Genomic DNA, 12,972 nt, shown 5'->3' with positions numbered 1-12,972 from the left:
ATTGGTATTAGCTATTTTTTGAATTTTTGGTAGAATTCTGCACTAATACCACCTGGTCCTGAGCTTTTTTTTTTTTTTTTTTTTTTTTTGATTGGGAAACTTTTGATGACTGCTTCTATTTCATTGGGGGTTATTGGTCTATTTAAATTACTTATCTGTTCTTGATTTAATTTTGGTAAGTGATATCTATCCAGAAAGTTGTTCATTTCCATCAAATTTTCAAATTTTGTGGAGTACATTGTTTTCAAAGTATGACCCAAAGATTCTCTGGATTTCCTCAGTGTCTGTTGTTATGTCCCACTTTTTGCTGCTGATTTTGTTAATTTGTATGCTCTCTCTCTGCCTTTTGGTTAGTTTGGATAAAGGTTTGTCTATCTTGTTGATTTTCTTCAAGAACCAGCTCTTTGTTACATTGATTTTTTGTATTGTGTTCTTTGTTTCTACTTTATTGATTTCAGCCCTTGTGTTTCCTGGCATCTACTCCTGTAGGGTGAGTTTGCTTCTTTTTGTTCTAGAGCTTTCAGTTGTACTGTTAAATCTTTGGTATGAATTCTCCAGTTTCTTCATCTGTAAACATCTATATAAACCTATTCTCCAGGCTCAGGAAACATTGAGGAAGAGGAGACAGAAAGAAGGTAAGAACTGAAAGACAGAGGGGAGTGCTACAAAATGAAGTTCCCTGGACATAATGTTGTTGCATACATGAGTTCACAGCAGCTGTGGTTACTTGCATGAAACCTCCACAACATCAAGTCAGCTAACCATTTTAGCATGGAAGGGAGTTATTGGCAGCTAACAGTTACTAATGGCAAAGAAATAATTTTCTTGGGTCATGTGGTCAGTTGGCTGCCTATGTCCCAGTGAATTCAATAGATTATTAAAAAAATAACTAAAAAGGAAATAAAGTTGAGGAGATAAGATGTGTTGTGGTTTAGGTGGAGGGAGGGAATGGGGATGGATATGATGAAGATGCATTATATGAAAATTTCAAGGAATTAATAAAAGTTAAACAATACTCATTATTTATGACCAATGTGATTTGATGAAGACAATTTGTGAATTAATTTCTTCTTCTGAAGACAAGGATAATACCTTGTATGATTAGTAATTTGAGGAATAATCACCAAAATAATGCATGCAAAATGTGTGGCATCATGGCTAGCTCATACTAACCATCTATAGTCAAAGAGAGAGATCAGTTGCTAACAGCACTTATTATTCTTACAGAATAAATGAGTGCAGCTTCCAATGCACATATTAGGTGACTCACAGACTCCTATGTTTCCAGCTGCAGGGGACTTCTGGCCTATACAGGTACCTGAACTCATGAGTACATACTTCCATACAGACACCAAAACAGTAAAAATTAGTAACCCCCCCATACACAAAAACAGAGCCTATTCTTATCATTATCCTGACCACATGGATCCATAGAACTGAGTGCTGTTTAGCTCCCATAAGAGCATATTAGTGCAGGAGGCCCTAGATGGGAAAGGCACAGGGGATGAAAACACTCTATTTTCATTGCGTGTTTCCTTCCTAGATTCAAGTATGTGTGACTGCCTTGAAATGCTTTATGGGTTTTTATGGAAATCTAGCAGCTAGGACATATGAGCTGTTTATTAGGCTATTTTTGTTTTCTTCATTCTTTGTAGCTGTGTGTGGTGGTACATGCCTTTAATCCCAACACTTGGGTGGCAGAAGCAGGCTGATTTTTACATATTGGATCTCAAGTCTGCCAGGAGTATATAGTGAGACCCTGGCTCAAAAACAAAGACAAAATTATCGCTTGTGTCTGATCATGCTGAAATTGAGTTCGCTTTTAAAGAAACAGTAATTTGTTGTGTAGTGTCACATGATGAGATTGGAAAATAGTAATAGTCTAATAAATTTAAAACAAGTAGTGTTCATTTGAAATTGTAGTGATTAAAACACAAAATCAGGATGCTTAATGTACAGTCATGTCAATTAGTTTTCCAGTAGGTGGCAGACATTGTCAAGAAGTTATAGAAAAGAAAAGAAAGTTCTACAACTTCCAAAGCTGACCAACAGGTGTCTCTTTACAACCATGTATATGAGCTCTTGTTTAAAAAAAAAATCCAGGCAGGTATAACATTTGCTTGTCTTTCTTGTTCATCTGATAGCATCATCACTACTCTACTAAAAGTGCAAACTAAGCACTGAAGAGGTGAGTCTGCCCAGCAGAAAGGGACATCAACAAATTCTATGGAGGAAAAAGACATTGAATACAGTTGAATAGAAGAAAACGGCCTAATAAAATGTTTTTCTTAAGTGGAAAAAGACTCCCCATTTAAAGGACCTTGAACAGTACTGGCCACATGTGCAGGTGTTTACTCAACTTTAGAGACAGAGACAGATAGTAGCTATGGGCCTAGTTGATGGTTCTTAACCAGGAAGGACATCCTGACATCTCATTGATATTGCTTCCCATCCCAATTTCAATAGATACACACACACACACACACACACACACACACACACACACACACACACACACAGTGCATGTACATCTGCACGTGCACACTTGTCTGGCTTTACTGGTATCATTAACATATTTGCATCTCTCTCCCTCTCTCTGTGTGTGTGTGTGTGTGTGTGTGTGTGTGTGTGTGTGTGTGTGTGTATAAGTATGTAAGCAGTATCCTCTGAATTCTCTGTGGGTACAGGATTCAGAAAAATTTGCCTTTTATGCTAGAGAATATTTATCTCCACTTTATTCTAAATTAGGTATGTATAGTAAACATGGTTCCACATAGAGAAGACCAAATACCAGGAGGAAATGTCATTTCTGTTGATAGTTTACTTTATCAAAGACTGAGTTAAATGATAAATCAGAGATGAGAATGTATGTCCAAATTCACACCGGGATATAAACATGTACAAACTCATAAAGGGCATCACACCACTGTCAAGAAGCTTCAGTTAATAAGATAAAATTTTATTCCTCTCTAGTAGATATTTAAATTAATAGTATTTTATGATAATTTCCAGATACTACATGCAAACCAATGACTTTTTATCACTTCACACTGTTCACAGTTATTAACAGCCCAGCCACATGATGTAGTTGCAAAGAAATATGGTTTATTTCAGGGCACAGCACTACATGGGATGTTTCAATACTTTAAGGCCTGGAAGTACCACTGGATAATAAATTTCATTTCCTTAATATTGCTGGCAGCTTCTACTCTAATCCTGTATGTATGAAGACCTAAGTGTGCATAAAGTAAGTACCAGTTTTTCCTCTCAAGCATTTTTCTGATGGAAGAATATGACTGTGTCTTTCCTGAAAAAAAGAAAAAAAAAAAACGGAAATTACAGCCATAATAAAGAAAGACCCCAGGAATCCCTAGAGCCTTTCAGGAAAGATCCAAGCCATCCTGGTCAGTTTGCCCAGAAAGTAGAGGAAATTGGAGAATGAGAAAATGAGATGAACTTTCTTGAGTCCCATCATACCCAGGAATCAGTTCCATTCAAAATAGGTCAAGATTACCTTCCAGTGGGCTTAAGCCTGCAAAAGAGTTATGAGGTCCACTACAAAAGATCATTACATTTTACAGTCTAAGGTTGAGCTTCCTTAACTTACCTGGTATCTCTAGCTTCCCTTGGTTGTGGTTCTCCACAAGAAGTATCTATCTCATAAGTGGCTTCTCTAAGCTGCCTAATTAAGGATCAACAGTTTCTCTCCTGCCTAGGTCTAATTCCTTGCATTAGCAAAGGCTACTTGCCACTAACACATTCTCTCTCTCTCTCTCTCTCTCTCTCTCTTTCATCTCTCTCTCTTTCATCTCTCTCTCTCTCCTTTTATATGAATTCAGAACGAAATATTTAAAATATTGTGATGCTGTCTAAGCAAAACAAAATCTTTCAGTCAGTGACCAAAGCCATCACCCTCACCCATAGAAGCCCAGTATCTGTCTGCAGGGAGAAAAATCAGTTCTGTGATACTAGAATCCTCACAGCTACAGCTGGCCTTCCATCCTTGCTTTTTTTTTTTTTTAACTACATCAGGTTAACTAACACTAATTGTCCACTACTGCACCTGAGCAGAGCACCCATTTAATGTGATTTATGTCATCATCAGCCCATGGACTCTCCCCTGCTGACAAGTGGAACAGACCTCACCCGTTTAGCTCAAACCTGGCTCTATGGTGTAGCTAACCTTAAGCAGAGTTTGAAGTTCACAGGCTCTTTACAGGAATAAGGATATGAACATTTGCTGTCAACAGTAACTCAGGCCCCAGGCCTAGGTCACTGGGCATAAAGCTTGGCTGCTTTGTGCATTTGTGGTTCTAATTCAAGGGTTTTTGTTTTGTTTTTTTTCTTTTCTTGTTTGCTTTTGTTTTTCAACCACAATGAATTACTACTAAATTTTTAAATAGATATCAAGAACTCATTTTAGCAGGTTATCTTGTGTGTTATAATTACTTGTAAATAAATACTTAAATATCCTTTCACATTCCCAGTTGTCCTGTGGTTTTGTGCTCTCTCAATGATATTAGATCTCTAACAAACCATGTGTTTTGCTAGAAATTAGGTGGCAAGGGAAAGAAGATTTCTTGCTCTATAAAGCAGGTGACTGAATATAAACAAACCCACTAAGAAGACGACAATTCAAACTCCAGCTCTGATCCGCCTGGGGGAAAATCTAATGGATTTTGGTGTTTTCCTGTCTCCTGAAGATTCAGTTTCCTTCATATAAGGATTCATACAAACTCCTTTGTGTGTTTGACATTTAAATCAGTGCCTGTTGGAAGGAGAAAGGGAATCGTTGAAATTAGCCCAGGAAGTCTGCGTGTTTCCTTTTCCCTCACCCACACACTCCTGTTTTCTCATCCTCAGATTAAGAAGTTATGCTGCCTGACAATGCACTTTTCTCTTACAAGTCTCGACACCATCGGTGCTATTCTCTTTTATCTATTTTCTTCCAGCACCTGTTAGAAAAAAAAGTCAGTAGTCTTCGGGGGGGCGTTATTTCTATGGTTTTGTTGGGAAGGGAAGGGATAACACTGAAATTAACAAGAGTTGTCTACGGATATGGCGAAAACTGCTGTTTTAAAATGAGTCACATCGGAGCATTTTTTTAGACCTATCCCTGTATTCAAATGCAAGTGATTGGCTGACTACTGGACTGTCTAAGCTGTCAGTCAAGTAGCTGGCAAAGTAACCCTTTTGCATCTTTTACTTAAAACCAGGAAAGTGGCGGGGATCAGGGGTCGGGAGGGGTGTTGAAAACTCCTACCAAAGAAAACACCACTAAATTAAAACAAATACTTTTAAAGAAATGTCTGTAGAGATTCACATTTTTTTTTCTTTTACTAAAGCACCATGTGTCTTAAAGGGAGGAAGTCTTGTTCACATGTCTTCATGAGAGATTTCCGTGCTTCTTCCAGAGCTTGCCTATTGTGGGAGTCTGCCCAAGCCTTCCCTTTTAATCATTGCTCTCTTCCAGTTCCTGGGATAGGCTGCTAGGCATTCCTTTCAAGCGGCTAACGCAAGACCAGCGAGTTAACTTTTCGGTGCGCGGTCCTAGAGCTGGCCAGACCTGCCTCAGCGGGCTGATGGGCGCCTTAACCTCCCTTGTACAAAAAATCGGGGCCATCATGGGTCCGTGTGCAAATAAACCCCCTCGAAGTGCTACTTCCAAATATAGGCTCTCCGGTCACCAAAGGCTCCACGGTCCCGTGGGCGGCCCTTACTTCCCGCCCACCCCGCGCCCGACAAGGCCCACATCTGGAAGCCAAGTCGTTCGCGGTCTGCTCGCCGGAACGCCTTCCCGCAATGCTCAAGAACTGAAATTTCCTCTTTGAAAACATTTAATGTATTTTGAGCCTCCACTGAAATGCCTTGAATAGCCCACTTTCAACCAGAATTTAGTCTGACAACAGATTCTTCCTCTGTTCACAGCTGTCCCAGAAGGAGGAGCTGAAATCCGAACCTCTCAGCTGTGATTGGATGCTTCTAGTAAAAACCAGGGAGAAAACCCCACCCAGCCCTGAAGAGCTCAGTCGGGCAGGGAGCCGGGTGACTTCAGAGGCGCCCGCTTGTCCCACGCCGCACCTGAGCCGCCGCGATGCTGTAGGACCGCCGCCTGGACCGTTATCCGCCCGCGCCCGCCTGCCGCCACCATGCCGCGTTCCTTCCTGGTCAAGAAACATTTCAACGCCTCCAAGAAGCCCAACTACAGCGAACTGGACACACACACAGGTAAAAATACGCTCTGCAAATCTGCGCGATTGAACCGCGGTTCCACGGCTTTACTCTGCACACATTGGGCTGCTTTCCTTTAAATGTTGTCCTGAAACAGTGCTTTCAGTCTCTGGATCACTTAGAGTAAGTTTTAATTCAAATCTTTTGAGCGTTTTCCTTACAAGGAAAGCCTCCTTCCGGTAGTGCGGTGTGGTTCTCACTGTATAATGAGTGCTCTGCAATGAGCACACCCTTCCCCCGAGGCTGAGCTGTTACCTTGGGGAGCCAGGAACTGCAAAGCAGCTGGATTCCTGCATGCCATTGCCCCCACAGTAGAAGAGCCCATGCATGAAATGGAAAGCAACTCTACAGAAAGTTTTACAATCGTGTCTAGCTCTTCTTTATAAATGAGTACTGTAAGGCTCGTCCAGAATCCCCGATAGGAAGAGCCAGGGTAACTGTCAGCTTGCACAAGGACATTAAGCCCGGATGAAAGGAATGTTTCGTCATTCTGTGTATCCTTGTGAGGGAGTCTGTCTTCACTATGGAGTCTTGTGTGTATTGTTATGTGCTGTCTCAGACGGTGTACGTGTATTTTAAAAAGTATTTTTGCCTTAATTTTCTCTCCTTTTTCTCAATTTCTTTCTCCTAGTGATCATTTCCCCGTACCTCTATGAGAGCTACCCCATGCCTGTCATACCAAAACCAGAGATCCTCAGCTCAGGAGCATACAGCCCTATTACTGTGTGGACATCGGCAGCTCCATTCCACTCCCCTCTGCCCAGTGGCCTTTCTCCTCTTGCTGGATACTCCTCACCCTTGGGGCGAGTAAGCCCCCCTCCTCCATCTGATACTTCATCCAAGGACCACAGTGGTTCAGAGAGTCCCATTAGTGATGAAGAGGAAAGACTGCAAGCCAAGCTCTCAGACCCCCATGCCATTGAAGCTGAGAAGTTTCAGTGCAATTTGTGTAATAAGACCTACTCTACTTTCTCTGGGCTGGCCAAACATAAGCAGCTGCATTGTGATGCCCAGTCTAGGAAATCTTTCAGCTGCAAGTACTGTGACAAGGAATATGTGAGCCTGGGTGCCCTTAAGATGCACATTCGGACCCACACATTGCCTTGTGTCTGCAAGATCTGTGGCAAGGCTTTCTCCAGACCCTGGCTGCTTCAAGGACACATTAGAACTCACACAGGTAAGAGGAATATGTAGCAAACAATGCCTCTCAGCTCAAACAATTGTGTGTTGGGGCTGTCTGTGGGGTGCCTTGACATAGTGACAGGGGGTGCTTTTCATGAGGTGAACCACTGGTAGCTGCTTCCTGGCTGTTCAAAAGCTTGTTAGAGTAGCAGGTACTCCATTCCTTGCTAACAGCTTCGGCTCCTGAAACTGTAAACAGCATTTAGACTTTGGAAAGTACATGTAGAGGTTTGGTCTCAAAGATCAGTTAGAAAGCAGGAGTGAGGCACTGGATGTGTATTCTGCAGAACTGCCTCCGGTAGTCAGCAAATACAAATGCCTGGATCCTAGTGTTGATTGGATAAACAATCAGAGGGGTTTCCCATAGTTTTTTGGCTCTGTCTACACTGTGAAATGTGTCAACTCTTGACTCATTAAGTAGTAGATGGAACTCAATTTGATCTAGTTTTTTGATTTGCTTTTTGTTTTGGGTTTGTTGTAGTTGTTGTTTCTTGCTGCTGAATTTTTTTAAAATTCTTATCACAAAAGCATATGAGGGGAGTCTTGGCATTAATAGAGCCATGGTCGTCACACAGAAAGAGGAGAAATACTGGGAAGGTGGGAATATAGTCATCATACCTGCACCTGTTGAAGCAGAAACCCTGATCAAGAGAAAGCCCTTTAACTCTGAATTACGTCTGCATGTCTGGCAGAAATAAAGCTATTTGGTTGGTATTTTTTAAGGAAATTTTGGTTTTAAAGGCCTGATAGGAATATAGCTGCCTAACACAGGGGAGGGAAGGGTATAATCAGGCTAGGCCAATTCTCATTCTTTTGATAAAATACTGTTGATATTCATTAATGTTATTTGACTTTGTGGCCATAAAAACACTGACTGTAATTTTTTTCCCTTACCTCCACAAACCAGGGGAAAAGCCTTTCTCTTGCCCTCATTGCAACAGAGCTTTTGCAGACAGGTCAAACCTGAGGGCACATCTGCAGACCCACTCTGATGTAAAGAAATACCAGTGCAAAAACTGCTCCAAAACCTTCTCCAGAATGTCTCTTCTGCACAAGCATGAGGAGTCTGGCTGCTGTGTGGCACACTGAATGGTGCAACCAGTGTTTACTCGAACAGAATGCATTTCTTCACTCCAATGCCAAATGCCAAATGAAAGTCCAAAGCCATTTTCTCTTGTGCTTACCTACCAAATATGTATAGATACACACAAGAGCGACACACACACACACACACACACACACACACACACACACAAAACTATAGGACCGAATCTATTTGCTTAAAAATTAATCCTTTCTATGTGAAGTTTAAAATTATATTTACTGACAGCTAGATTGAAAGACGAAAAGACAAGAACCTTTCTCTTTAAACATGAAGTGAAAAGCACATCGCATCTTTTCTTACTAAGAAAGAATGCAGAGATTTACAATGCTGCCAAACCATTTCAACTAAAAGGAACAGTATTGCTTCGTGATAGAGTTGTAATAGTATTTCCAAGAGGAAGAGAGTTTGCCAGATGCTATCTCAGGTGCCTTATAAAGTACTCCAAGTTTACTTCCTTACATGTCGGATGTCTGGTTGTCATCGATGAATGAAAAAGCCTTTTCTGGATTGCCTACAATGCTTTAAACCATATCGTTACAAGAAAAAATATGAGAAAAAGAACAAAACGCAAGAGAATGTATTAAAATATTCTTGTTTTGTTTCATTTTTGCCATGTGTGCCTTGGAAGAGGAGGGAAGGACAATCTTCAAACATTCCTGGTGCGTGTGCCATGTCTTACTCTTTAAAAGAATCTTAGTGATTTATACGACAATTTAATGAATAAGACAATGTAATGCAAGAGAGCATCTTAGACATTTAGTAACGTACTTAGACTTTTGAAAATGCGTATGATGGATGCAATAATACTATGCCCCTCCAAGTGCCTGTTTTAATGAATTGTGTAGTTGATGCAAATTGTGTTTATTTTTATATGACTGAGTGGACTCTGTATGAAAGTGAGGTGTGGTCTGTAACTGGGCCTATATACAACCTGAATACTTGTGAAATCAATGTTCCTTTTTTAAAAAGTAATTTTCATGGTCTCTTTTTTACAATAAACATTTTTGGTGTAAAATCCGCTGCTCATATACTATTTTCAAAACCTTCATTTGTTTTAACATCGAATAATATACTGAAATTTATTTTTTGTGCTAAGAAAAAACATAAATGGTATTTTATACATAAAAGTACTAATTTATGATAAACTGCCTTTTTTAACTCTGAAAGTGATATCACATTCAGAGAAGATAACGTGATAGTAGCTTATCAAGCTTCTGGGACAACAAATGGTCATGTTAATAGTAATAAACACTTTTCAAAATATTCTGATGTTAATTTTATTGACCTTATGAAAATAAATTATAATCATTTATGTCTTTTCATATGCCATTGGAATAGTTAGAGTTTTTTAAAGGAAATATTATTTAATGAGATAAGAGAGGGAATCATAAAAAAGCCTACATGAAAGAAATAGTAATCGTAAGTAATACTCATTTGAAAAATTAAACCGTGTAAACAAAAGCTCATTGGTGGTGATGTAGGTAATATGTATGATGGCCTTAGGGTTAAACTAGAAAACTAAAGTCTCCTTTTATGGTATGACAAGTTGAGCAAGCTTCCACCCAAGCTCAGGATGTATTTCATAAAACATTATCTAATCATACATCCCATATTCAAATTCATGTTGTCTTAATGAATATGTGAGTTTCCTAACAATGATGAAGCTTCACTAGGTACCAGAGCATATGTGAACCCAAACTTGAAGGCTGTTGTGGCAGTAGTGCTTGCTATTAACTGACCATTTCTTTCTAGTATGATCAGAATTTGCAAAATCATCTTTTGATGCTTTATGATTTAAGCAAAAGCTGTTAGCATCTCAAAAGATTACTAATATACCACTAGCGTTGAAGCAAAAATAAATGTTAGACTGCTGGTTTCCCTACTGAGTATTTTGCATTATATTTTAGCTCATGTGTATAACAATTTTGTGTTTGATGACAAAAGCCAGTTGAGTATTATACTTTTTAATTGTTTGAATATCTCAAGCTGTAGTTCTCAGAAGCAAAATTATCTGACACAGCAGTTTATGGGTATGAAAGTGATGGCTTGTTATCCTGGAGCATTATAAAGTCATTGTAAAAAGCCAACTGAATTATGTATACCTGGAACAGAATTATTTCAGTAGTAATCTGAGAGTCTCCAAGCCAGCTAACAAGGAGACTGTCTTGTAAAGGGAAAAGCTGAGTCAAGTCTTTGTTAAAGCTCTGGTGGTTGCTCAGGAGCCATAGTTACCCTGATTTTGCTCTCTCACTGGTTAGAGCTGTAGGAAAAGTTTCCTGGTGTCAAAATTTAAGCAGCTACCTTTCAAAATGGAAACATCTGTTCATTACTTTAATGCCTCAGTGAAAGAATAATACATTTTCCAATATAGCCCCACCATTCTAATTTCACTCTTAATTTAAGTATTTCAGTTTTAGAAAAATATGGGTATGAAGGTACAGCAGATAGTCTTTAAATATGCCTGAATTTGTACCTTGGCTTTGACTATATATCTTCCTTTCAGCAATCCACAAAGCTTTGAAAATGTTCTGATCCTTCATGCAGTAACATGTACTGAGTCACAAGCTTTGGTGGATATCTCTCCTTTTCACTTTATGGACCATTCTCAGTATGGAAGCTCTCAGTGCTCAGCACAGCACTAGCACATCATTTGAATAAATATTAAATGAATTGATTGGAAAAGCAACTGAATTGGTAGAAAATCTTACGAAGTCAGTTTATTTCCTTGTCAATTATGGTAACTTTCAAGAAAATCCCTGCCACCATTCACTTTCTGTCCTTATGCAAGTTTGGAATAACACTGTGCCTAGGTTTCCTAAAGCACAAAATAGGAACAGAGTCTCAGTACCACAGATAAAAAAACTGAAGAGCCCTTGCACTAATGTTTCTGCAAGATCCCTACTGCTGTTATTTAATATTTACTATATGCATATTACTATGTGTATAGTACATACTGATACTGTGTAGGACATATACTTGTGCATAGGATTTGTCATGATAATAACACAGGGCATTGCTATTTCACCAATTTAGGTACAAAACTCAGGTTGAAAACGTCCCCCAGGTAGCAAAGGAGACAAGCTGCAGAACAGAAAACCATACCTAGACTTTTTGCCTCCAAGTTTATATGCTTCCCACGCTGTGAAAATGTGGAGAGTTACTCACCTACACTAGCTTAGTGAATTTTTATACATCATGGGTCTCTGTTAAAAGCTTGGTAAAATGATGGTAACATTCTGAAATGCAATGTGTTAATGCTGTACCTGGGAGATCATCACTATTCAAAAATTATACCACTGATATCAACACTCTTTGGAAGGCTGTCCCATGTTGTAGACATCCTGCTGGCTCCTCCTGCTCCAGCCTGGGCCCTCCTTGCTGTCCATACAACTACTTAGGCTGACGTCTCACATGGGAGCCCATTTCCTCTGGCCTGATCTCTTGGAGATGAAAAGCAGCTGCTACCCATCCTCTGTGCATTAGCACTTCATCTTCTGAAGGCCATTGCTGCTCCCTCCCACACCCACACTCCTCATCCTGCTTTTATCTTTCCAGACTGAGAAGTCTCCCAAGCTAAACAGCCATTCCTTCCCCCACTAAAATGTGGATACTTTGGTGTAAAAAGACAATCGAAAGTTAGAAACATATAAGGCTTTTTCAGGATAAGAGCCACATCTTAGAAGTTGCCCCTATTTAAATATAGGAAACATTTAAACAAAGTTAATTTCAGATTCCGTACTCTTTGACCTAGGGAAGAACTAATTTTCAAATAGGATGATTTTCTATCACAGAAGACAGTGGAACTGGAGCGTCTCTACCTAAGTTAGCTGCATGGGATACGCTGAAATCCTGTTCTTAAGCAGTAAGCATGTAAGATCTAGCAGTAAAGGAGGGAATGGCTAGTGAGTAATGGGTCCAGATTCTTAACCCTGCAGGAAGCAATCATTCCTGTGAGGAAAGCACATGTCCAGATCAGCAAGCATGGCAGCTTTTCCTCTGTGGCACCAGGCCAGACTCCCGAACAATGAGAGATTAGCAGAGGAAATGGCAGCACATCCATGTCCTCTGACTCCAAAAGGAACAAGGTAGGTATTTATAGCAGGAGCAGGAGAACTGCTATTAGAGAAAGCAGGGATATTTGAACATTCTGAACCAATTCATCCCATTAAACTCCGTAACAGTTGAATCCATTCAGCTTATTCTTATGGAAGCACGGAAGGGAATAGTTTAGAGGACCTTTAAATTGTCTCAAAGTAGTTTCCTTGGCAATAATCAATGATAAAGACCTGGTGGTACTTGTCTGCTTTGGCATCATCTTTGATGGTGGAGGGGATGTGATCCTGTCTCCTGGTTTATTCTGGGGCATGTGTCAAGTGATTTCCAGGTATGGAGCAGCAGAGGACTTCCTTAAATACTCAGGCGATGCTAAGGAATGAGAAGGAGAGTTCCAGCTG

General features: G+C 39.9%; 2 protein-coding genes across 3 annotated transcripts in view; both read left to right on the top strand.

Annotated features, from left to right (window-relative positions):
• LOC100772567 (vomeronasal type-2 receptor 116-like) overlaps positions 1 to 5,831 on the top strand; it is an 88,415-nt gene extending 82,584 nt beyond the window's left edge. Inside the window, exons 8-9 of the mRNA XM_027413392.1 lie at positions 599 to 635; positions 5,474 to 5,831. Coding sequence (XP_027269193.1) covers positions 599 to 635; positions 5,474 to 5,831 — 395 coding nt within the window. The remainder of the gene's footprint in view (positions 1 to 598; positions 636 to 5,473) is intronic.
• Snai2 (snail family transcriptional repressor 2) lies at positions 5,742 to 11,192 on the top strand. 2 transcript variants are annotated; one of them, XM_035444768.1, is made up of 3 exons: positions 5,742 to 6,228; positions 6,863 to 7,408; positions 9,147 to 11,192. In XM_035444768.1, exons 1-3 carry the CDS (start codon positions 6,150 to 6,152, stop codon positions 9,233 to 9,235), a joined length of 714 nt encoding a protein of 237 aa, XP_035300659.1. In that variant the 5' UTR covers positions 5,742 to 6,149; the 3' UTR covers positions 9,236 to 11,192. The 2 variants fall into 2 exon arrangements, with proteins under 2 accessions (XP_035300659.1, XP_027269242.1); XM_027413441.2 differs by having other exon boundaries at positions 5,754 to 6,228; positions 8,321 to 11,192.
• The last annotated feature ends 1,780 nt before the right edge of the window (positions 11,193 to 12,972 follow it).

This window comes from Cricetulus griseus, chromosome 4 (genome assembly GCF_003668045.3).
Source record: "Cricetulus griseus strain 17A/GY chromosome 4, alternate assembly CriGri-PICRH-1.0, whole genome shotgun sequence".
Taxonomy (NCBI): domain Eukaryota; kingdom Metazoa; phylum Chordata; class Mammalia; order Rodentia; family Cricetidae; genus Cricetulus; species Cricetulus griseus.
The sequence above is the reverse complement of the archived record's forward strand: the minus strand, read 5'-3'. Positions and strand labels throughout refer to the sequence as shown.

Bases quoted from the DNA above. Each gene is read 5' to 3' on its own strand.
- Snai2 (XM_027413441.2), top strand. From the start codon at position 6,150: ATGCCGCGTTCCTTCCTGGTCAAGAAACATTTCAACGCCTCCAAGAAG. The intron at 6,229-6,862 runs GTAAAAATACGC...TCTTTCTCCTAG, and splicing joins CGAACTGGACACACACACAG to TGATCATTTCCCCGTACCTC. The intron at 7,409-8,320 runs GTAAGAGGAATA...TCCACAAACCAG, and splicing joins ACACATTAGAACTCACACAG to GGGAAAAGCCTTTCTCTTGC.